The sequence below is a fragment of the Manduca sexta genome, chromosome 14, assembly GCF_014839805.1.
Source record: "Manduca sexta isolate Smith_Timp_Sample1 chromosome 14, JHU_Msex_v1.0, whole genome shotgun sequence".
NCBI lineage: Eukaryota > Metazoa > Arthropoda > Insecta > Lepidoptera > Sphingidae > Manduca > Manduca sexta.
The window spans coordinates 11,118,095-11,144,636 of record NC_051128.1 but is presented as its reverse complement, the minus strand read 5'-3'; the positions used below and the strand labels follow the sequence as shown (position 1 = coordinate 11,144,636).

General features: G+C 36.3%; 1 protein-coding gene across 1 annotated transcript; it reads right to left on the bottom strand.

Annotated features, from left to right (window-relative positions):
• Positions 1-94: 94 nt before the first annotated feature.
• LOC115447059 lies at positions 95-26,151 on the bottom strand. Its single transcript, XM_030173977.2, has 4 exons — positions 25,491-26,151; positions 6,868-6,973; positions 1,074-1,230; positions 95-963 (listed from the first exon to the last, which is right to left on the bottom strand). The coding sequence occupies exons 1-4, from the start codon at positions 25,874-25,876 to the stop codon at positions 641-643; spliced, it is 972 nt and encodes a 323-aa protein (XP_030029837.2). The 5' UTR covers positions 25,877-26,151; the 3' UTR covers positions 95-640.
• Between the last annotated feature and the right edge of the window lie 391 nt (positions 26,152-26,542).

Genomic DNA, 26,542 nt, shown 5'->3' with positions numbered 1-26,542 from the left:
ACAAATAAATATGTGGTACCGCCATCTATTAGCATATAATGTTTTTAATTGGTTATTGTTAACGACTTAGAAAAATGGAGAAATAAATCGAATAGTCATGTTGAAATAAATAATTATATTTGGTATTTTTAACTCGCATTAAAATCTCTACATTATTAAAACACAATTACTTTTTACATATAAGTAGAGTTTTGTCACAGATGTCTGTACGAAATCATTGTTATGATGCACGTATTTACTTATGAGCTATTTAAAAATATTATTTTTGTTCAACATTTCTATAGCGCCACCAACACACTATCATATTAAAAGGCACAGACTTATCACAGTTGGGCGTCTAATGTTAAATAATAATTTATAAATATAATAGATATCATTTAAACATTATTTACACTCTGATAAAAAGAATAAAATTTCGACGCCTGAACGACTGATCATTTGAATTTTTCCGTACTTTTGCTAGGAATATTTCTTTTCGATACACGATAACAAATTTTCAAAAAAAGTTACACATTGATACAAAACAGAAATATGTTGAATAATTTAGGCGTCGATAAATAAATGCAAATTTATTATCTGTGCAATACACAAGGATGGCGCTGTTATTTAATTTCCCTAATCGCCGCTAGATGCCGCTAAATCAAAAGCCTTGTTTAGCGTCGCGGAACTGTCGGCCGTTGTGCGAGTCTTCTAAACAAGGAACTTGGACTAAGTTAAAGTAGATGTGACCCATGAGGTGCGAAGCGGACGTATTGGTGGCCTTGAGGCAGTCGAAAAGCATGTCGTCGCAGGTGCAGTGGGATTTGCTGTAGATGGAGTTGTTGGTCAGATTGTACCGGCGCGAGAAGGCGCGCACCTTGCTGGGACACAGGTCGTGTGTGCGGCAGCACCGATCCAATCGCCTGTCGGCGCCTAGGTCGTGGTAGTCGGCCGCTATGTCACCGGTGCCGCACCATTTTGTGCCTGTAAACAGGTATGAAACTTAAATCATCTCATATAATATCATTCTACCCTTTATGAATATTATAAACAATATTAAAGCTGGAAAACTGCGAAGAAACAGTGAGCCATACCAGGTATAATTCCCTGCAGTAGAGTGAGTGGGCTGCCGCCGAGCAGGCCGGCGTGGACTCCGCCCGCGTCGAGCCTCGCGCGCGCCTCCGAGCCCGAGTGCTGCGCGCGCCACTCGCTCGCGCGCCCGGTCTCTTCGTGCGCCTCCACGCCTTCCACCTACAACCAAAGACACCACTCAACAATGGGAAATATCCTGTCTTAACAGCTCTTCAATTGTTAACTGTTGCAGATGGAATTAATAATAACAATTACAGAGGTGTGAAATGTGCATTATAGTATCCAAGGGCCACGACTCATCACAATAATTTGATTGCGGAATTGAGATATTTGAGATTTTGATCAAACGCAGCAATCAGCATGTTTATCAAGGCTCTTGCAGTAAATAGTGACGATCAAGCTTCAGATGTTTTATTAACTTGACAGTACGTTTGTTAGTGTGGCAAAGGTTGGCTTATACAAACATACAGGTCTCACGGGTGAGCGCATTAGGCGCTCGCAACCCTTAAAAATATTAGGGGCCCTGCTGAAAGCAACCCACTAACGGGTTACAAACATCGGCTAAGGGCGCTCACTAGTAGACGATGAGACGATTATGGATGCGCGTAACATAGTGAACTAACCATCTAACCATTACCGCATTGTCGGCACGCGGATTGGAACTATTAGAAGGGTCGGACTTCGGAGGGACGGGGAACGCGGCGAGGATGAAACTGCGGTATGCGGAGTTTCAAGAACTGGTTTTTTGGACGAATAGCCAGAGTGATATCGTCTTCTTTATTTGTCAGAAGTCAGAACTGAACGTGGCCGTCGCTATTTAGCGCGGTCGGATGGAGTATAAATCGCATTTTGCTTAAGCTTCAGAAACCAGCTATTTTTATTTTATACTAGCGTCACATCCCCAGTTGCCTGGGTAGTGACCCACAAAAATACTTCTTTAAAAAGTTGTTTGAAATTATTATCCCAAAATACTTACTTCAGGATAAACCTGGTATACAATTATTAACCCATAGAGATTGGATAAAACGAAACGATAGCCAGTTTAAAAACGGCGCAGCGACATCTTTTGGCAATTTATGTAAGCATACACCTGAAATAACTTTGTACGGGCCTTTTTAAGGACATTACAGAGAAATAGGGAAAGAATGCCGCTGGACGTTATAACATTCAAATTTAAAAAATATATTAATTGCGGTCATTTTTCGACCAGTGGGCGACCACATATGCATAATGATGTCATTGCTCGAATTTTTTTAAAAAATAGGCACTATTTTACCATAATTCGGTTCCGCGATTTTATTCGTGGTAGAAGAATGTTGGAGAGAATGAAGAAAACTTATTTTTCCATATCTATGGGTGTAGATAAAAGTGATTTTGTAGATGGTAGATACCTGTGCAGAATACTAAGAACCTACTACCGAATACTATGTCCTTATAACTATAAATTTGGTAATTTTGGTTTAATAATCAATATCTACGGCCGAGCTACGAATCAAATAGCGGAACCTCGCCCCCTTCCGTCACTCCAATTGTAAAAACAGTTGAAAATAATTATTCTGTAAGAAATATTTGTTATATTCATTTGAAAAAAAAACAAATTATAGGCTAGCTCATTATCAGGCGTGGGTACCACGCAATTCTTGGGTTGATACAGACCACTCGGCCCCACTCTACCCAAAAACCAATTCATCAAGTTTAGATACAATATGGGCGATATGGTCATGGGCAGTAACAACTTGAATGCAGTTTATACTTATATATTTCGTAATTTAAATTGTCCTTCACGTACGTTGTTATTTGCTGACTCACGATATCCCTTCACTGCATTAACGTATTCAAACATATCTATAATATTACTAATGGTAACCTGCCCGTCACTACAATTATAATAGGAAGTCATAACACAATAAACATTTAAGAATGTTTGCAAGTGTTTTATTATAAGTAAGAGGTATATTTCTTAGAAACTGTTAGGTTCCGTAGATATTATTCAACGGCCTTACGTAAATATAACATACTTCTAGTACGATTTGTTTCGTAAATTTTTGCATGGAAATATAAACAGCTCCCCGTGAACGTATTCGGTATTAAATACGGCAGCCCGAACATTAGGCGCACTGTACAAAGAGAGGATATATATAGCATGTCTTATCAAACGACAGCGACCACACAAACGACTACAGAGAAATACTTATACGCTACTCAATATGAATACTTGACGCAATACTTTAATATAGCGTTTTGGGTAATTTAGATTCTGTTATTCGATAGACGATCCAATTTAATGTCTAATCTGAAATAATGGCGTATACTTTTTATTATCCAGGTCTAATTTATCTTGACTTTACTAAAGACAATTCGAAATAGCTACGTAAGATTGATGCGCATTACATTTCATAAACCATTCCTAATCTATATATATAAAAATGAATTGCTGTTCGTTAGTCTCGCTAAAACTCGAGAACGGCTGAACGGATTTATCTTATCTTGGTCTTGAATTATTCGTGAAGGTCTAGGGAAGGTTTAAAAGGTGAGAAAAATTCGAATAATTGCCGGGAAAATCGTCAAAACAGCATTTTTCTATTTCCCATACAAACGTTTTCTAACTAATACGTAGAGTCAATTTGAGCTTTATTGCTATTGTATAAAGTTCACTGTTGTCTAAGCAATGTAGGTGTGTTCCTAACATCAAAGCAGTGTGCGTTGGAGCACAGAATATAATAATGTAATGTCGCGTTCTGAAACTCAACAAAAGTGATATCGCGGACCCGACTAAATTGAACAGTCACAAAATTTAATATATCATTAGTTATTATTTGGTTGGCTTCACGATATTATTTCTTTTGTTTTACTTTAAAATGCATGTTTTCGTTATGGACAATTTTTGAGCTACTTTTGCATATCTATACTTATAATAAATCTGTAGAGAGGTCAATTCTGTACATGAAATATATTTCCAAAATAACTATCAGGGGGTGATTAGGGATCGATACTGATGCCAAAAATGCAATTAGTAAAATTTTTGTCTGTCTGTCTGTATAACCGTTATAGACACAAAAACTACTCGACGGATTTTAACTTAACTTGGTACAATTATTTTTTATACTCCTGAGCTGGTTATAGTATACTTTTCATCACGCTACAATTAATAGGAGCATAGCAGTGATGGAAAATGTCGGGAAAACGGGAGAAGTTACTCCATTTTTTAAGCTTCCGTCATTTCGTGTGCAACCTTAATGGTTAAAAGTTCCTTCGATTTCACCAGGATCCCATCATCAGACCCTGACCGGACAATCGGACCACCTGCATACCGCCATACATTAAAAAAACATCCCGACAAATTGAGCACCTTCTCCATTTTTGAAACCCGAAATCCACGCGGGCGAAGCTGCGGGCGGAAGCTAGTTAATTATATAACTAGCTCACCCGACAGACGTTGTCCCGTCTTAACTCAGTGCGCATTCTGTAAATCGCTGACAGCTATTTCAAACAATTGACAATTTTATAAAATTAATATTTTCGTTAAGTTTTCTTAAATTTTCTAATTTTCCGTGCAATTTTTTGATTTTTTTCTTTCATAAGAACCTTCTCCTGACAATAACAAACACAACAAAAAAAATATAGTGAAATCGGTCCAGCCGTTCACGCGTGATGGCGTGACCAAGGGAAATAGGGATTCATTTTTATAAGTATAGTATATAATGTAGAAGTTGAAACAAGAACTTTTTTTTAGTTGAGGCAATGACATTAATTGAGTTTGTTGCTAAATGTGTTAGTTATAGATTCATTGAAAAATATTAAAGACTAGATTGTCTTCTAGATCTTTATATAAAACATAGTTAATGCATTGTAATAAACGTTATAGTGTACCTAGTTAACACTTCGTGGAGTGTGGATATTCAATGTTTGTGAAGTTGCGATTTACATGAAATAGCAATCATACAGTTCACGGGTGCGTGTTATCGGTACATGATGGAAATATTCATTGCCATAAACAATTAATACAGTTGCAATAAACGTTGCTTGGTACGTAACTTATGTTATTGAAATGATTCACATAATAGTTAAGTATTTCTTAACCGACATTGTGACAAGTTATTTTATGAGGGCATCTTTTAGATTGTTAACTATTGAAGATCATTGTAGACGCGGTAAAGCTAATTCTATCGGTTTTATGATTGGAGTTGAATGACAAGACGACCATCGCGTTCGCCTGATGGTAAGCGATGCGAACGACCGTAAACAGTGGCAAAACGACTCAAAACTTAAACATAAATTACAACGTCACTATTCAATTAACTCCTTGTTACTTATTCCGGTACATCCAGTTAAACACGGTAAATAAGCGAAGCTTTTTCAAAGGTTGAGTCATGTTTTAGATATTATGTAGTTATGTCTACTTATTGGAGATTCGATTGAGAATAACCCTTACTGCAGATGCTACTCTGATAGCAAACCAACGTGAAAACTGTTAATGTGTGTGCGAATGAGAGGTTAACGGTCCAAATCCCTACTCTTTAAACTCATCCTTCATATAAAAAATAATAAAATGCTCTAGGCACTCTGGGACTGACGGAAGCATTTTAAATATATTATAATGATGTCTAATTATTTAATTATTTCAATAAGTACCATCAGTGGAGTAATTACATCGTAAAATGCCTGTGGCAAATTAATCTATAGAGCCCTTTCTAACATGACAATCTCTACATACATAGTTTTTTTCCGGCCACCCTTTTAGGTCCCAATACACAAAAAACTTTGTAAGTTTTACAAATATTTGAAAACCCCTTGAACCCGGGGTTCCGCCATGTTGTCCTATAGTTACGTCATGAAGTACCGCACAAAAATAGATATTAATAAAAATTCTTTCTAATGCGGTGTTTAGCGTGATGGCGATACATCGATGTATTGCTGATAAGTTAGGTTACCCTTGGTCACTACAATAAAAACATGTCAATATAAATCTATCGCGTGAATATCGTGGGGTATTTATGACTACAGCTATTAATGATGATAATATAGCAACTAACAGGGACACTATATCATAAAAACATGTGAATATAGAAAACGATGGAAATAAAAAATATTCTCACAGTATGTAATAAAGGCCCATGCTCGAAGTCAAAATTTCAGCTTTAAACTCAGATTCCCTTTTGCGCTGATATAAACTTAGGACAATCTTGACTCTACCTACCCCAATTCTTTAAACCAGACAGATATTTACTCTTCAATGTGTCACATATCACGTTTAGAAACTTGTTCAACAGAAGCGATCGTGGAAAACAAAAACACGTCTATAGCGGCAAACAATGGTTAATTCAAGCGATGCCACGGCAACTTCTTTGAACACATTCAATGTATCGCTTTGGATATCGATTTTTGTTCTTCTATTGCTGCGTTTTCACATGGTTATCGTTTTTTTAAGATAATTCATGATTAGTTGAATGCTGTTGGTGCAGCGCGTGAGTCCAAAACCAAATGTTTCTGTGGTGCACAATATTTTTTTTGCTATGACTTGTTTGACTTTGACTTTTGACTACAAAATATTGTAGGACTGTTTCGTACTTAAATTTTGAAATGATTATAATATAATAATATATAATATAATAAATAATATATATAATGAGTATATATTCGCAACCTACTACTTATACTATTAGCGCGGGATATTCAAGGGCTTAAGGTATAACTATAGTATATGGGAGCAAACTTACAGTGTGAAATTGGGGTGTTTTACACCTCTGTCTACCCCTGAAAAAGTGAAAAGGGCGTGTTGCTATGCTATATATGTACCTGCTGACACTGTGCCATCAGCTTGATCATCTGCGGGAATGTGACTCCGAGCGGTCGGTTGATGCGGCTCAGCTGTCGTAAGAGACGAGCCGTGTCGTCCTCGTCGCTGGAAACAGAATACATAAGATATAGATCCGAAAACGTAGAAGCACTTACTATTGCAGTTACACAATACCAAGGTTAATGCGTTTACTGAGGTAAAGATTGTTTCGAAATCAATTGTAACTTTTGTCTCGTCTTTGGGAACCCAGTGTTTGACTACAATTTGCTTAATTGTATATCTCAACTGTGGATCAGCTAGCTATCCCTGAGATTATCCAATTATAAGAATAAAAAGTAATTTTATTACACATCGCTGATTCTTCTATAATTGCAAAAGAGAATTATACGGTACAGGTATGTATGCTTCGACGTAAAAGGAAATTCATAATTTCGCCATCACGCGTCGTCGATGAACATCCCGGAATCGAAACTCATAATTAAATTTAAATGAACCACAAGTCATTGAACTTTAATAATATTTAATGCAATTGGTTACTTGATGCCGTTAAGAGATGAGATAACACGTTTATTCTTGTGTTATAGAGATTAAATTATAAAGCAAATTGTATCTGGGTTGGATCCCTTAGATTTAGAATCAAAATTAAGTGGATGACTTCTATTTCGTTGATAAAAAAATATCCACGCTTCTCTTCGTTACTGGAATCTAACTGCCTGACCGACTACCAGCTCGTTAGTGAGGGAAAGGTCAGTAATTGCGTAATATCCGGCCATCACGCGTGATTACTTTCACCGCGAGGAGCTGATGGACGTCGACCGGTTCCGATAACATGTCCAATAATATAAATATAATCCGATAGTTGTACTTGTTCGGAGGTACTTATTGTTTTGAAATTTGGACTTTAATTTTCGGAATCCTTTTATTAGGAACTATCAAGCTCATTTCTTCGGTGAAGAGATTTTGTTGGCCAATTCGATTACTTATTATTTTTTTAATTATATAATGGTATTAGACTTGATTGACGTCAGACACAAGATTAGCCGGAGACCCAAAGCTATCCAAACTTGAAAACGAAGATGGGATGCCACGCCGTAGGCAGTTTTGCACGGCACAGCGCTCTTTGCCCTATAAAATTAGGTATTAAGCCTCAAAGGGCCATTTATAATACCGGCTACGTTATTCAAACCTAAACAGTGATCTCTGCCGTCTTGCATCTTTTCCTTCGCCATTAACTTGGTAAAGGCCCATAAATTTTATTTTCCGGTAATCTCGTGTATGCCGTATGTAGATGGCTCAATGACAGGACACGGCGGAAACGCATTGTGACATCTATTCAGCGGGTTCCTATCTATTGTACAACGGCTCAAGGCGCTGGAAGTGGTCTATGAGACTGTCTAAATTATTGCATATTCCAATAGCACTAGCTCCATCTAGTAGAGTCACGGTGTCACTTGTAGAAGCTCATTTGGTTCACTTTAAAATTAGCTTGTTTAGTATTTCGTTTATGAAGTAACTAACACTATAATTTTGTTCCCAAGTTGGTAATTAAGAACTACTATTATTACAAACTATACCCTAATATTTGAAATAAAACTTAACTACTGACGCGCTAACTAAACCCTAATATTAAAACTCAAGGCACTGATCGACGCGCCGCACTGTCTGACTATCCAAGACATTTCTCTATAATTTTATAACCGTAATAGGTTGTTGACATAAATTTACGTAGAATTGACTATAGTGACGACTGGTTAATTAATGCTAGACGTCCTAACAAACAGTAATAATGACAAAAAGTATTAACATATGAAGTCTAGTTGCGCGATTACGACTTAGACTTGTCCGGTTTTTTATCTGCTTTAGTTTCTGGCCATCTTTATTACAAAAGAGGAAGAACTATACATATAAATAAATGTACATGCTTTGTATTCCGTGATGGTCTTGAAGATAATCTTTTAAACAAGTTACAAGCATATATACTATACCTATACTTATGTCTGGAGGTTCTCAACTAGTATGATAGGTTTCCGCTTCATTCCTTAAAATATCATACTTAGGAACAATAGTTTTGCATACGTATGCTACATTAAAAAAATGACTGCCTAAATGCTGATGTGATTTTGTATTCCTTGCACAAAGGGACGCTCTTGGCTAGTAGCTACTAACTAAACATTATTTAAGCTTAATATGAGTGGGTAAGCTCGAATGCTTACAGAACTAACTGTTGTGTTAAAGTAAGCTCAACAGTGTCAACAAAAATTGGCCACGCCTTGTTTGTATACTTACGCAAACTGCGACCGACTTTTTCGTTTCAATAATACCAGTTTAAAGCAACGAGTGCCCTAAAAACCATAATGGCTAGTGTGAGATGTGTCTGGGTCTACGGATAACTCAGTGACGGAGCCACATTTCTGGCGAAATTTGAAGAAATCTTCACCCAATGTCTGTCCTTAAAAGATGGTATACTTATTTGGAATGTACATTCTATAAGATACTTTTGTAGTTCAGACTTTGACGGTTTTGTTTATCCGGGAACAGCTAACTGACAGCACTGCACCTGATGATAAGTAGAGGGGGGTCCAATAGAATGTTGACTGACGAGAGATGATTACCCGTCAGTAGTCGATACAATTATGCCTGGCCCGTTGGAACCGGATATACACAGGCTGATCCCGGATCGTGACACACTTACATGGGCCATTATGGCGGATTTTAACACCTTGTGTACGGTGGTCGCTATCCAAGCGGATATAAAATATATCCTACTACCAGCAAATATATAGTGGAGCCCGTCAATTTCTCTTCCGAAGATCTAAAGACCAAAGGGAGAAGACGCTAAACACTGCGAGAATACTAAGCTAAAAATTTTAAACTTTTGGATATTTAAAACAAATAAATCTTATACAAATTTTCTACAACGGTAGAGTAAAATGTTTACGCATGTAGTAGTATATTTTGTGCGTACACAGGTAAATGATAATTCAATAATGTATTCAGTTCAGTGGGTCATGCACACACCTGCGCTTCTTAACTACACAACGTGGTGACAACTTACAAATTATGGAGGTTTATCTTATGAATACATAAATCCTAAAATTATAGATACATGATGAATACTTGCATATATTTAAAAGTAAAACTTCACTTTTTTCCTAAAAAAAATATATTAAAATAAACTCTACGGTGATAGAGCGAATTCTAAATCAACACAATTAAGTATATTTAAAAATATTATGAGGCAGGTAATTTGTTAATTGGCTGAAGTAGAAATAAGTACCTACCTATAAATTTACCTAATTTAATGGAGATATTACATTAGATTTTTGTTTACTTCCATAAATTAAAAAGTACAATACAATTTAGCTTATTTTGCTATTCTTTATACTTTCATAGAATATTCAACTTACGACATATACTTTTAATCAACATTATCCTGTAACCATACATCAACGCTGCAGTTTCCGTAATTAGCGACTAAAGCCTTGTGACGAAACATTTAGAAATCCGTGGAACATCACAAAAACAACGATGTGAACAGGTTTATGTGCTAACTCGCCATCACCAAATGCTTGTGATGTTGCTGAATAATATTATGTAAGAGCGAATGCAAATACTGCAAAAACACTATCTTGTTTACTTAAAAAAATATTGACATGTGATTAACTGTTGTTTTTCAAAGCGGCTAGGAAGAAAGTTATGAAAGCATTATTTATTTGTGTATAGAAATTGTTTTAATCCACTATTATATCCTTAAATATTTTATATTCTTCCAAAGAATACTTTTGGTTAATATTCACATAAATTGAAACTATACATTTTGTTATTGTAATTATTTTGTCTTTCTTTAAGTAAAGGGCGCAAAGTTTGGGAATACATTCTATTTTTATGTTTGTATATTTTATAATTTGTTACAGTTTTTGATTGTAATTTGTTTTTCGTCTTAATTTAATAAAAATAAATAAATATTGTATAAGTTGCATACCAAATTTTCAAAGAATTTTATTTCTAACTTAGATTCCTGTTTCACAACAATGGTAGTTTTTGGTTAGGAGTTTCATAACACATTGAAAAGAAAGTAAAGATTGTATATGAATGAATTCAAATAGTTGATTTTTCCGGAGTCTAATCACTTCCCGCCATTAGTTCGAATGCATTTCACAAATCAATTTCCTCGAAGTTCGCACGATATCCATTTTATTCAATAAACGGCTCATTTATGTTTAATCGTTCTAAAGTAATAAACCAGTTATTACTTAGTTATGATTTACGTAGCTATTGTTAACTGACGTACATTACTTTAATAATGAAATAATGACTCACTACGTTAATGGATGTCTATTATTTAATAAGAAATGAAGAATGATTGAACAATGATTGATATTTAATAATCGTATTAAGTACCTAATTGAAAATGATCCGCAATAAGTTGGCAATGTAATTTCAGATGCTGAAGACGTTACTCGAATTGAGATGTTGCGTAAAAAATTCTAAACTTATATATTATACCAGTAAATTATTGAAACCAAAGCATGAGTTGACGAGAGAAACAACTGCTGGCACTTAATACTACCACACAACGCTTTCTAACCTTGCCGTTTCACTAAATAACACTGTTCAATGTAATATTCAAGAAAAATACCAGATAATACGAACATTATCTGAATGAACTTTAAGCTTTCTCGTGAGAAATTATCGTGGTAGGATATATTTTATATCCGTCTGGATAGTGACCGCCGTACATAAGGTGTCATTCCGGAATGAGCCTGTGTATATCCGGTTCTATAAGGCCGGCATAATTGTGCAGACTGCTGAAAGGTAATCATCTCTCGTCAGTCGACATTCTATTGGACCCCTCTCCACTTACCATCAGGTACAGTGGGGTCATTTTCCCGTGCAAGTATAAAAAAATATAGCTTTTTACCCATATAGCAGCAATATGTGTTAATTGTGCTGGTTTAAAGGAGATTGTAGTGAGTGTATCGCTTTAAAAAATCTATTATATGAATGTCAGTAGGTCTACAATTGACATTCGGCTATAAACGTTACACATCAAGCTTAAAAAAATGATACAATTAGCGGTGAGTAACGCACATTAGTTTTAGAAGTTTTATAAAAGAAATTATCGGTTAAATTTGACCTCACGGGATGTCGTTTCACTTACATCTATGTGACATTTCGTTGTGGTTTTGTCGCTGACTTGCCAATTCTCTTTTCTGATCTCGACACTAATATCTGTTTAGTACTTTAGTCGACTTTGTTTTGAAAGTTGATTACTGTTAACAACAATGAATGTCGGCGTGCAGCGAGCGTCATCTCGACTGCACCATGATTGCAACACTTGGTATCTAGTCCAAGGATGTCTGTAACGGCACTTGACGTCGAACTCGATGGTAACTGGTCATTTATAAAAATTATAATAATTCGGTATTTGCTTGTAAAAAAAACCACATCGAATTGATAACCTCCTACTTTTTGAAGACAAAAAAACCAATCTTAATGCTTTTGAAATTTCGTCTGTGTTAGGATTTATGATTTGTTTAAATGTAATAAGAATATTAATAGATAGTATTAGAGTGTACTGATTTTATTTTTACCGAATACAAATCATGACTTGTGGATCACCAGCGAGGAAATACAGTTGATGGTAATTCCGATCAGGTATATGAGACATAATTTTCATTAATGCACATTACTAAGCAATGAATAGGCTCGTATGATTTAGTTTTGGGTGACATTGCATCTGTTAGTTCATGGTATGACAATTTTTTTGTTTAGTGTCATAGATTTAAGCTAGCCGTAGCCTAATTTACTGAAGGTCATCACAGACCAGTAAACCTAATGCGTAATCAGTTAACCACAGCGGTTTGACGCGGCCATGTAACAGATGGGGTTCACTCATTATTCACGCTAGTTTGCATAGTTATCTAACAGAATAGTTAGTTATTAACATGTTGTTCTATTAGAATAATAATGGGTAATTAATACTTATATCAAAAATGATTTTATCCCAATTTCGTTTTCTTATTAACGTAATATATCGATTGATATATTTTGTCCACGTATTTTTTTAATTATAGCAATCGAAAAATGTTTTTTTATCAGCACAAAGTTCCGACAATACTGTTTCACAAGCACATAATGACTTATTCTCAGTTACATGAAGTCTGAAGTTTTAATGGGTCGATGTTTCCGTAACCACAGTTTAAACCTGTCGTACATCGGCAAAAAGATATCATTTATATATCAAAAGTAGGTTAAACCTGACAGTAATTGGCGAAGGAAACTAAATTAACTATAAACCGTTATCTTAAAGTTTTCCTAACAGTTTTGAAGCTATGGAAAATTTACTGACAAAAAAGCATCAGGTAGACAAAAAATCTAAATCTCTGAGTTATAATAAACTAGCTTATGCCCGCGGCTCTGTCCGCGTGAAAATGTTTTTGCGAGATAAAGGCTTTGCTCTATATATTCCCAGAATAAAAAGTAGCATTCAGAAGTAATGTAGCTACCTTTTAATGAAAGAATTTTTGAAATTGGTTAAGTAATTCCAGAGCTTAGCCTCTCGAAACCCACAACAAATCTTTATAATATTAGTATAAACAGAAGCTCATGCCCAGCAATAGGATAATACAGGCATTGGTAATGGTATGAAATGACGAGATATCACGTACAAGGTAACACGTGTTTCGGTCATCACTATTACATTCACAAAAGAACAATTTGTGAGTCATCACATACTGTATGAAAGAAGGTCTTGAAAACATTCTGCCAAGCATTTCTTATTAATAATTATTCTACAAAAACTCCGAGGAAATAGAATTAAGTGAAAAAAGCAAATTAAGTATAGTTACGTGCACTATCTTCTGTTAATGAAAGCATTTAATGGTAAGTAGTTGGGTGGTGAACAACATTTATAATATTTAGCTAACTATGAGGTAGATATTACTTAGAAGAAAAATATTACACACAATTTACATAGAATCATGTTTTTTCCTTTAATTTTAATCAGAAATAGAAAGAGCACGTATACGAATGACATTATTTTAAGATTTACCAATTTACCTTTATAATTACTAATTCAAATTCCCCTTTGATAATATTGCATAACCTTTTCAGACGTTAAATTGCCAAATAGCCCGACGACCAATCAGTGCGAGTAAGTGACTGGCACGCTGGGACTGTCTGAATCCGTACAATTCGCCTTGACTCACTGGGCTATATTACCCAAAATTACTACAGAATTGTTTAAAAATCAGTAATTCTTTGGTGCGGTAAAGTGATCATACATTTATTAGAAGTGTCCAGTTTAATGTTAACGACGAAGAGAAATGGAGTCTTCACAGATAATGCGGAAATGGTTTATCTTCGATTTGACCTGCCAAATTTCAAGCCGCTCTGGGGATTTAAACAGTATTGCCTAGGAACGTTTTTAACCTAGGAAACCCTTGTCCATAATACCTAGTTATTCAATTCTATTCATTCACGCCAGGAGTTGCTCACTAAAAGCTTATGCCAAGCATTATAATTCTTTAATGAGTATTTTAGCCTGAGTCATATTTTAAAGTGCCATTATCCGATGAGTGCCCTTCTTCATTATCTTCTATCTTCTAGAACGAGTCAGCAATTTGTATGTCGTAAGGATACGTTTGTCTGAGTTGTAATTTCTCCTGCCGCCGTATTGTATAACCCGGTCAGTGATTCAATTGACCAATGATCCAATCAGTGAAGTCTAGTGGAGCTCAGGGACTTCTGTAACCAAACCGTGCCTTGACTTCCAGAATGGGAACAGTTTATGACCCATATTTTAAATAGAGGTGGTGGTCTAGCCTAGAGCGGAATGCACTGCGGAAAGATTTCACAGTTATCGCGAATATTTATGGCTTGTAAAAGCGTGTATTTATTGTTATTGCTCGTTTTAATGGTTAAGAACAAAATGCACACGATGAACATTCTAAAAGAATTATCAAGGAAGTATGTGAAATGTAAATGCGTATTGGTTTTAACGTGCTGAACCAAATGCCTCAGCATTTTTAGTGCCTTGCAGAAATGTTGTATAATGGGCTGATAACGAAGGCTGATTATTGAAGCCACTTCGTCCTTTCAGTTTACAGAATGAAAACGTTTAACAAGTAGTAATCTTTTACAGATAACTGGCTTTTGCCCGTGAGTACTTTTCTTCCGAGATAAATATTTTCTTGAGATAAAAAGTAGCCTATACGATTCGGGAGTAATGTAGCTTCCTATTAATAAAAGAATTTTCAAAATTGTTACATTAGTTCCAGAAATTAGCTCCTACAAACAAACACACTTACAAACTTTTCCTCTTTATATTAGTATAGATATGAGATCACGATAGCACATATTCAGGTAGCATTAGTCGATTGGTGGCCTTCATATACAAATGCGTTTTCCTATAATAGTCCTTCGGATTATAACATAATAACCACAACGGCTTCAGAATATCAATGGCTTCATCCATATTTGAATTGTGGATGTTTGAAGTGTCAATTAAAGGACATCAAGTTATGATCAGGCTAGAAAGGTTCATTGGACCCTTCACCCACATATTCGTACAACTACTCTACAAGAATCTTTTAATTATTCTAGCAGTTAGCATAGCGTCGGGTTGAGATCGACAGACATCCATCTATGATAAAACGTTTTTATATTTAATATATCATCTTTTTATCCTGATATTATCGAATCCATTGTAAGGCAAGAATCCATTGTAATCCAGCAGAATATTTCAGCTACAACAAACATTTGGTTTAATTTTTGTTTCATAATCTCAAACACCCCTAGAAGTTTATTTTACTTTCATTAATTATCAATTTTATTAATCGGAAAGCAACTTTCTTTAAACAAAGTATCGTCTGTCAGAGGTGGAGGTGTCGTGGATCGTGATACACGGACAGACGCGGCGACGCTCGGAGAAAGCGCACATCCGCCGATTTCTATTACCACCAATGCTATAATTAACTACGCAAACTCAATAATAATGTTTATTTAATAAAAATCTAGTTCGCGTATTCATGTCGTTCACGAAAGTTTATTTGATTGTTTTCTCGTAGGCGAACCTGCGTTAATATTTTGTTGACCACTCCTTTGTCAATATCTTCACATAGCAGTAAGAAAACGCTATCATTTTATCTATTGTAGTTACTGACATCATGAGCCTTAATATCTTGTTTCAGAATGACGACCACTACGCGATATTACTTAGTGCTTTGTCATTCAAAGATCTAATATAACACTGTCTCCCTGCTGGGTACGGGCCGCCTCCACTACTAAGAGGGATTAGGCCTTAATCCACCATGCTGGCCCAGAGCCGATTGATAGACTTCACATCCCCTTAAAATTTTAATAGAGAACTACTCGGGTTGTAGGATCCCTCACGATGTTTTCCTCCATCGTTAAAGCACGCGGTAATTCACAAATAATACATACATAATTTAAGCAAAGTCAGAGGTGCGTGCCCTTGGGTTTTGAACCTGTGGACATTTGTCTCGGCAGTCCATTCCACTACCAACTACGCTATCGCCGCTAACAATTCAAATATCTGGATACTATTATTTAATATGTAACGTTTACCACCAGGCAGCGACGTCGTCATCCGTTGCTCGTCTCGTCGTCATAAAAACCGTCTAGATTAAGCCGTTTCGATTCATCACACAGTAAGTGATGACAATAAACGTAGAAACGGATCGGTTGCGTCTCGTTACGGGTCCATTGTGCGCATTGTGCGCGGCCATCGCTGACGTGTCCAACCGGGACTCGGGACTCGGTAAGGAATACTGCCGTTTTTGGATTGCGGATGCGGCACTTGATACTCTATCACACGAATATAAGCGGTAGTCAATCTGTAGATTTGTCTAGTATGAATGGGATGGTTGATCAGAAGTTCTTATGTGCTAAAGAGAGCTTTAGAGAAGCTGTTAAATCTTTGGCTCGTCTCGAAATGCATATGAATTGTTAGTGGGCATCTACATTTCGAAAAATAGTATCCGCCCCATAAAACCCGAAATTTAGGTGTTCTTTTTTACATCGAACACAAAACCTTGGGTTTCATACTTCTTAGTCTAAGTTTGCTACTACCAGACCGATGGAGGAACATTTTATACGGGCAAAGTGTCCCCATTGCACCTGATGATAAGCGGAGTACGTCTAGATAGTGTCTCGACGAGAGTTAGTCCCGCACTAATCCACACAATCACGCTGGCTTATTTGAAATCGGATATACATAGACTGATCCGAGAACGCAACGCAATTACGTGAGCCACTATGACGCATTTTACAGTTTGTGTATGGTGACCGATATCCGCTACTACAAATATCTTAACAGTACGAGACTTTCCCGCCCTCACACCTACCACTACAACTCCTGTAAGCTAGGATGAGCAGTGGCACGCATTTGGCTATCTTAACAGTAGCTAGCTGCGGGCCTGTTCACGCAATTTGGCTCATTTATATCAGTAGAGATGTAATCACGCGTTACAGATGCTCCGAAGCCGGTTCTCACTAATAACTTTCACTATTGCTATAATCCGCGTTGTAGCTGCGGTTTTGCATAATTGTTATGTTGTCACTAGCCGTGAAACATGACTTGCCAAAATATTATGTTACAACTGTTTTTAACATGCTTGCAACTCTAGTGCGAAAGTGTATTTGTGGACACGAAAAAGATCCGAAAAAAATTATTTCTTCAAAATCCTTATAAGAATCTCGAATATTGATGACCAAGGAATATATTATACGTAATACTTTCTGCGCATAGGTTGAACTGTTATGATAGAGTACAGATAAAGCAGAATATTTTTGCTTTAACGAAGGCTATACCCAAATCGATAGAGCGTAGTAGGTACTTAAATGATCACAGATCAGGAATTTAAAGGGAAATGTTGTTTTTTAACCTCGTATTTAAAATAAATTAGGCTTTAACCGCCTACATAATTGTTCCAAAAACGAATTTTGAGTGATTATAAAATAATTATCTGAGTTCCATAGTAGGATAAAACGTAGAATTTACTTTGTAAAAGGTTCATAGGATGAACGACGTCGCGTCGGTTACCAGGCGATCTATTTGCGGCCGGGCGTGAGCCGTGACAGGTGATTATTGCGTAAAGTTGATTGTGATACATGATGCCCGCTTTACTTCAGTATATTTCCCTTCCTAACACGTGCAAACCGCTTGGAAAAAAGGAATTTTCTAGATGGAAATTGTCGCATTTTGAAGGATTAAATGCTCCGTATATTTTGTTTGCGTCAAAATATTTGTTTGCTACGAAAACTACAATAGACATGTTTATTTGCTAAGTGACTATATTATCTTTAGTGAACATCAATGGACGATAAACACCAATCACCAAAAAATCGGATGATTTATACCTAAAATGAATATACATAAAATAATGGGAATTTATTGTTACTAAACACAACTTTACAATTTGTTTTATTGTATTTTTTTTTAATGTATTGTCGTTAGCGTTTGTAAGAACTTGTCATTGTAATTTAGAATATAAATATATGAAATTGTAATTATCTGAATCCAAAGTTCAAGATCTCTGCAAATCAAAAAAAAACGTAGATACTTATAAATAAAAGACAGATGTAATTTATTACTTACTTAGATGTATGTATGTGTATAATAATTGTTCTGAATACAATCAATACCAACGATAATTCACCGAAATGAATGAAGCAAAGAGAACAATAAAATTATCATCAGATCACGTTGAATGCCGTCACGTCAGGCACCACGCACGCAACCATTGGCAGTTGCTATTGTTTTATTACCATAGTGTAACAAACCGTTTTACCTCAGCGTTTTACATTGTTTATTGTCACCGTGAATTTTGATAATCAGCCTCTTTGTCTCCGTAAATTGAATCCTGAAGTAGTTGAAGAGTTTAACTTGAATGTTTATTGTATAGTATTTCAGTACAAGTAATAGGTACAAATAGACAGATGGGGAAGTAGTTTCTATAAGAGAACGAGCAAGAAACAACTTTCAAGACGACTGATCAGTCTACGAAATAGCCTATTACAATATTGATACAATTGCGATTTTATTCGCCGCTGTTTATTCATTTTGTTAATGAGCAGTCTCAGCTAGTGGAAGCAGGAATCGCATTATTTGGCCTCGTAAACGTATTTTGCGTTGTATTTTTGTCTGTCACACGAGAAAGTGTTATATTGTAAGCCAGGCTTAACTTTAAATTATCTATCGGTGACATAGGGTGAAATAGTCCGAAAGAAACTATACGTATTACGTACTAATACTAATTATAATTGGATTTTACCCCAGTATGCTATAAATAAATTAATTGTTTATTTGTTGATAATATAATTTACTTTTATAGTTTGCTTACAAAAGTAGAAAAGTGAAGCCGATAGGAATCCGATTGAATAGACCCTTGGCCACTACTTATATTCAACACATTACTCACACCAAAGCTAGTGAAAATGTTTGGATGTTTGCTAGAAGTAAACACAAAAACAGCTGAATGGCTTTGGCTGTATGGTCAGCGGATAAACCATGTTTTGCATTATATTTTAGTAATTTATTGCTATGAGAAAATAATGCACTTTTATAACTTTTCTTTAATAGTTTGCACTGGCGTCACACAGGTAGCGTTAAGAATCGCTACAATAATTTCGAGACTTTCATCTCGAAGACTTTTCACGCGAGCAACACCTAATATATTCATATGTTTACTAATGTCTTTGTGTCTAAAAATTAAAAAAGTATTCAGAGCTAGTATAATTTCTCAGAGCTTTTGTTCAAATCTTAAACACGAACAATTTCCAAGGTACCCAGCTGACCATAGATAAGGTCCATTACTAAACCAATAGGCCTACGATTCATTCATTAGTAATCGGAGTGCATACGGCGGTCTCCGTCTGTCGCAACGTTCAAGGAAAGACTGAATTATTAAATAGCAGACACGTGTTCGTTAGGGAACACTTTCTCTAACGGCTTAATTAGCAATGAACATGAAGACGCCACTTGAATGTTACAGGCGTAAATACATCTTTTGTAAGGGGTACTAGCAGTAGACCATAACATCCTTGCTGTCTTTTAGAACCTATGTCTTCAGTAAAAAACATAAACATATTCCTTCCTTACTTAAAATCTCGGAGTTTTAGTGAAAAACCATGTCACTTACAAATATCTTACCTAAATTTTGTCAAATGAGCTCGCTCGACCGCGACTGACGAAAATTTAAGGTAATGGAGCTTTACTGATGCATTTTATATGATCAGTTGAGATTGTAAAAACTCTCTCAATCTGCATCTCCATTAGTAACACGGTAATAGCCAGGCATAATAAAAATTAACTATAATAGAAAGGCTCACTGTAATGAAGTATTCAACAGTGGCCGTCACCTCGACCATGTTAAGCCGCGTTTGATACCCGGGTCGATACCGCGGCCTTAGCTTTACATTTTAAAATACTCAGGAAATACTTATTGGTCGATAAATGCCTTGGCATTCATCAATAATATTTCTTTTGTCCTTCAGGTGCACCCTTTCTATTTTATCCGTATTCCTTTATATCTGGCTTTTCCAGTTGTAAATGTATATGATTGAGGTTAAAAATACCTTTTGTAGTTTTTAATTTTGTCTTCCGCTTTGCTGTGAACGAAGTGGAAAGCGCATTTCAAACTCCTTCCTATCCTTCTATTTGATTAATTTCGTTGCAGGTTAAGATTAATTAGTGCTTCCAGAAGCTTGCTAAGCTTCAGCGCCCTGTGTCATAAAATGTGCGCCACTACCGATCCTGGCTTACAGGAGATGCAGTGGCGGGTGTGAGGGTGACAGTCTTATATTTCCATTCTCCTACATAATGTTGAGTTCAAAAGATTTTGATTTAAATGGCTGACGTCAACCGGTTCAGATTTTAATGATCTTAGGTACCTACAATAATTCCAGTATCATATAGTATAGCTTCCAATAACATATGCTGTATTATATAACGCACTTATTCTTAACATAAGCCGGTTACAGTTACACTATTTTTACATAAGTTAGTGAAGCCATTGCATGTAAATAAAGTGCATGCCGTAGTCCGTAGATAGAGACCACCGGCCCTGACATGGGATTCCCGCGTAACAACATTACAACACACACGATAAGTACGTGTTAAACAAATGTACAGCTTAATAATTCTTAATCTTATTATAATTCGTTTGAGCCCGATTTTGGTTGTGATAGCACTCATATGTGAAGGTCCACCTAGATAGAAACCACAGACTGTTTTTCTGCCGCCGAACAAAGTACAATGTGCATTGTCAACTTCTGGTGTAAAGGACGTTGCAGTTTCTCGGCTACTATGGCTACAGTTTTTGTGCTTACCTTGGACGAGAAACTAAATTCTGAGCGAAAAAAAAAACTAGATAATCTTCAAACCTTTCAAATATACCGAAAAGCAACTCTACATTCTTGAAACTATTGCATTTTTTTATCTTACTCGCATAAGACATTCGTCAAAAAGTTCTAGATTTCGAATTCGAACAACGAGCAATATAGTACCTGGTGTTTACAATGTGGCCTTTTCATAGCATTAGATCGCTCAGACATTTGCGTCATAAGTTGTGAGTGCTGAGTGGTGCGGGCTCGAGAGGGAAGCAATTAGCTGAAGGGTCTTTAACAGGTGCCCACTGCCCGTGCGCCAACCTCGCAGGGAGATGGAAATGCAATTTTTTCTCATTATTTTTAACGCCAGATGCATATTTTAGGAGTCTGCAGTGAATATAAGTGGGTCGGTTCTTAACCTACTTTTAAAGAAAATTTTCGGGTGTTTCGTGTTTAAGATGTTAGGGAAAATGGAACGAAAGTTAAACTTCGTATGATGTAGTTTTTACTTTTGTATCTAACTACTATCGCGGATACGGTACGCCATTAACGTAGAAATACGCATTAGCAATGGTTTTGCAACATTTCGTTATGCTGGATTGTGACGTCATTTGACACTTAACCTAGTTCATTAGACAATGTTTAAGAATTAGATACAAAAACAAAACTCGTATATTGTGCAGCGGTAATACGTTTGAACTGACAGAACTATTAACACGAAATGTAGAACATAGTAATTATTGTAAGTATTATTCACATTACATAAATATGTGCATGTTACTTAACGAATTTATTAATGATAGGTACCAAATACGTGTACGTTTTGAATGCTAAAAAATATGAATGTACGTAACTATTGAAATAAATAGGTAGGATATTAAATAATGTTACGTTAGAATTATTTTAATCCAACCTTTTTTGTCCTCGTCTCCGAAGTTGCTACCTATGTAATTTGAACTATTTTGAAATTCTTTCTTTTTAGTTATAAGTTACCTAACTTCTAACATCTTCAAACAAGTTGCGTTACTTTTAAACCCAAATTGAAAAATGTTGCACAGCTTTAATTAAGTATTTAAATTTGAATACAAATTTCGAAGAGAATTGAGAAAAATAGTAATTTTTTGTTAAAAGGCTACTAATGGTTTTAAATTTCCAGGTTAATCCGCATTTAACCTCGTAAAAGTAACTTGAAACCAGGATACCTGTAGTATGTTTAAACTTCACCTAACCAAATCTTAACGTGCAAAACATATTTAAAACCGCTTTGGCTATCCAGCAAAATATTGATAACATAATAAAATAAAAAAATTGATAAATACTTTCGTCTTCCAGGTGACCCCCCGTAGCTTTACATTATTATTAATACTAAGTATCTCTTGGTTTTAATAGTCCTTTCAACTAGGTAATTTCTAGAATTTATGAGGTAAAAATATTGGTCCTATTATTCACTTATAGCTACGTCAAAATGATGGTTAAAACTGATTTAAATGTGCCAGGGCTGTACTCGCTGAAGCATTGCGGACATTAAACTATTGTTATCCATCATTTTCATATCACCGAGTTTGATTATCATGTTTCATTACATCACTATACCTGTCATCTGGCGTCTCACTGCGCGGGGTTTAGTATGCCATGAATTTCTAACTGACTGCATGCGTGATTATAAGAAAGTATTAATAAATCGTCTGCCTGAGGGATATGGTTACCTTTAGAAGTAACCCATTTCATGATGGACTCATCTAGGTTGTGAAAAGAGCTCAGATATAAAGAAAGTCCAAGACCAGAAATTACGTCTACTTAAAAGCACTGTAGCGACTGATTGCTTTATTTGATCACGTATTTATATCTGGTTCTTCAAACGGTTTGTAAACATTAGTGTTTAATTGGAATGGAGCATTGGTTTAGGCCACGGTTTTCCATTAACTTCTTTTATTTTTTACATTAAATGACAACCTTATAATATTGACGTAATAATTTTATAATAATATTTTACAAATATATCACGTTCCTGCTTTAATACACTCATTCTTAGTCTGAATTCGTTGATAAATAATACTAAATGTAACTATGATTTGATTTTCATTCACAAGCATGCGGAAATGCGTTTTCACGACACGTCGATATATTGCGATTTATTTTCTTTCAACGTTGGAAAACTGATGATTTAAGACATACTAACGTTGCAAACATTAATGTTTCCGGAGAAAAGAATTATGTATTTTATGATTCATTAATTTTTTACTCGTAAGGTAATGTTAAAAATACAAGCGTAAGTCTAGACAAGTAGTGAACAACGTCATCCTTACATATTATAAAACTAAGTTTCCCGCCGCGTATGTCTGTCTGATCGCAATTAAAATTCTTAACTACCAGACGGATTCCAATAAAATTTTGTATAAAGATATTAAAAACCCTGGGAAGGACATAATCTATTTTTTATCCCGGGAAATTATATCGCGGTGCTTTTATCCTAGAAAAACTCCCGCGCCGGTGAATCCGCGAGCAAAAGCTAGTCATTAATTAATTGTGAGTGTCAGATATAAGTAAGAGGTACAGATCTATCGTGAAACTGTGTGGGTCCGTAACAGCGTATGCTTTTATCGTGATAAAATTATCTGTAGTAACAACTCAAACGTGCATTGCTGGTAACCATTATAACACAATATTTTAAATTTTGTTTAGATTTAGGCCTTCGTCTCTCGGAACTAAACTTATTTAGTGCAATCAAAATAATCTCAAGAACGCTCTACTTATTACGCGAAAAATATAAGTTTTTTATGCTTTATCAGAAAGTGACTGTAACTACCTAGGTATTTTTAGCACAAGGGATATCTAGAGCTGAAGTTAGGTACGTATTTGCAAGAAGGACCCGCTAAGCACCGTTCTTCAAATAGGACCAGTTTCAAAAATCTCTCCGCGCAATTATCTCGTTGTCACACAATGCAATGTGCCAGCGGTATTCAATGAATTAGGGGTCAATTTTGCCATTTGTCCAAATTACGTACGGGCGACGAGTTTTGAGGTGGTGGCTTCTTGGAAGATTCGGGACAAGATTAATATTTAGCATTATAAGTAATAGACAACTGTAGATATAATGCCTATGTGTCCAATCTCGCAAGTTTTAAAATAAAAGTACTTCATAAACTATTCTTGAATTCTATTATACTGTTATACGTTTAAACAATTTTATCTGCTTACTAGCTTCCGCTCGCAGCTTCGCCCGCGTGGATTTCGGACTTCAAAAATGGAGCCGGTCGCGAACGTTCGAGAATGTTCGTTTTACGAAGCTACTCGCTAGGTGATTCGCTAGCCTCTAGGTGCCAAGCAAGCCGCCTGCCTGTGCGTTCGCGACCTTATATATATACAAAAATAATCCTTATAGCATGATTCAGTATTCACGCATGATGGCTTATTATTAGCGTATTTCATGTATAACTTTGGTGTTTCTATACCGATTTCTATGATTCTTTTTATGGAATATTTAATAATGTTAACTTTTTTAATTAGGGATGACTGAGAGTGTTATAAACGTAAGAGTAGACAAATATAATGAGAAAGCTTCGAACTGCTAAGCTATCGGGAGTTACACGTGTTATTGTGAGTCAACCATAAAAGATAGATATGCTGTCGTGGGATATTTTTTACATAATTTTAAGGAGAACATTTCCGTCATACATGATTTCTGTGTAGCTTTAACCATTAAGGTTGCACACGCGACGGAAGCTTAAAAAATGGAGTAACTTCTCCCGTTTTCCCAACATTTCCCTTTACTGCTCTGCTCCTATTAATTGTAGCGTGATGAAAAGTAGGTATACTATAACCAGCACAGGAGTATGACAAATAATTGTACCAAGTTTCGTTAAAATCCGTCGAGTAGTTTTTGTTTCTATAACGGTTATACAGACAGACAGACAGACAGACAAAAATTTACTAATTGCATTTTTGGCATCAGTATCGATCCCTAATCACCCCCTGATAGTTATTTTGGAAATATATTTCATGTACAGAATTGACCTCTCTACAGATTTATTATAAGTATAGAATAGATGTAGTAAACTTTTCATTTTGATTATGCGTGCATATTTACCAACTTAAACAATATTGCAACCTAAATTATGAATGGAAGTGGCTATTAGGTACAATATTTTATTGTTTATTAAATAGGTACTTCAATTGAAAGATCAGTTGTATTTATTACCTTCGCAACCACACTACAGTGAGCGCAACAACCAACTACACATTATAAATACAACAACGATTTACTTACTATGTCTCAATGAGCTCGCAGTTGAGCAGTAGCTTCTCGGGCCCTAGCTCCACCACAGCCACCGTCTGGTCGTGGTAGTAGATCATCCTGAGTGTGTCGTTGCCGATGCGTCTGCCAGTGTACGGCTTCACGCCTGCAGCGGGGTCCCTTCTGTCCGCGGCATCGGCCCGCGCCCCCACACTGCCCACCAGCCCCGCCAGCGACCATCCAGCAGGGAAACTGAACGTGAACGGCTTAGCAGACGCCGACTGTGGCGACGAGACGGCGATACAGAATATAACAACAACTGATAACAAGGATTTGAAGAGTCCGTCGGCCATCGGAGCGCCCCTCATGATGGCTTCTCGCGCCGATCGCACCGCGCTCATTAACCGGCGGAGTGACATGTTTGTTGATTTATTATTCGTCCATGGCGTACGTGCGAGCCGCGCGGTAGCCCGACCACTACTGGTGCGGAGTGAGCCCACGGTGGTACTTTCTTCAGTGTGACGTCACATCGCCGGTGGTTTTCACTTGCACTTCCGTCTCACCACCAGGGCCACGGTCACTGTCACGCTGTCAGGTTCGAGTTGCGAACTAAATATGCAGTGTTTAGGGCGGAAGCCTGATAAATCTCACGGCATGCCTCGCATCTTACGTAGTAAATGTAATACCTTTGAATGTAACGTCTGCGTTATTAATTTAGTCTTCTTATTCGGCAACATATAACTCTACCGTTTCTTAATATAATTAATGTATTACAGTCATATATTATACTATACTAGCGTTTGCCGGCGCCTGCGCCCGAGTGAAGGGTTTTTTCGGGAAATTATTTTCCCGGGATAAAAAGTAGCTTACAGAACTCATGAGTAACGTAGTTTTCTATTACTAAAAGAATTTTCAAAATCGCGTCATAATTCCAGGGATTAGCCCCAACAAACCTACAAAAAATAAATTCACTAACTTTTCCTCTTTATCACATTAGCATAGATTTCAGGAGTGTACAAACGAGCACATGGTCAGTTCCGGATTATACTTTCCTGAAGTATAGACCACTCAGTTTGTGCAGCCCC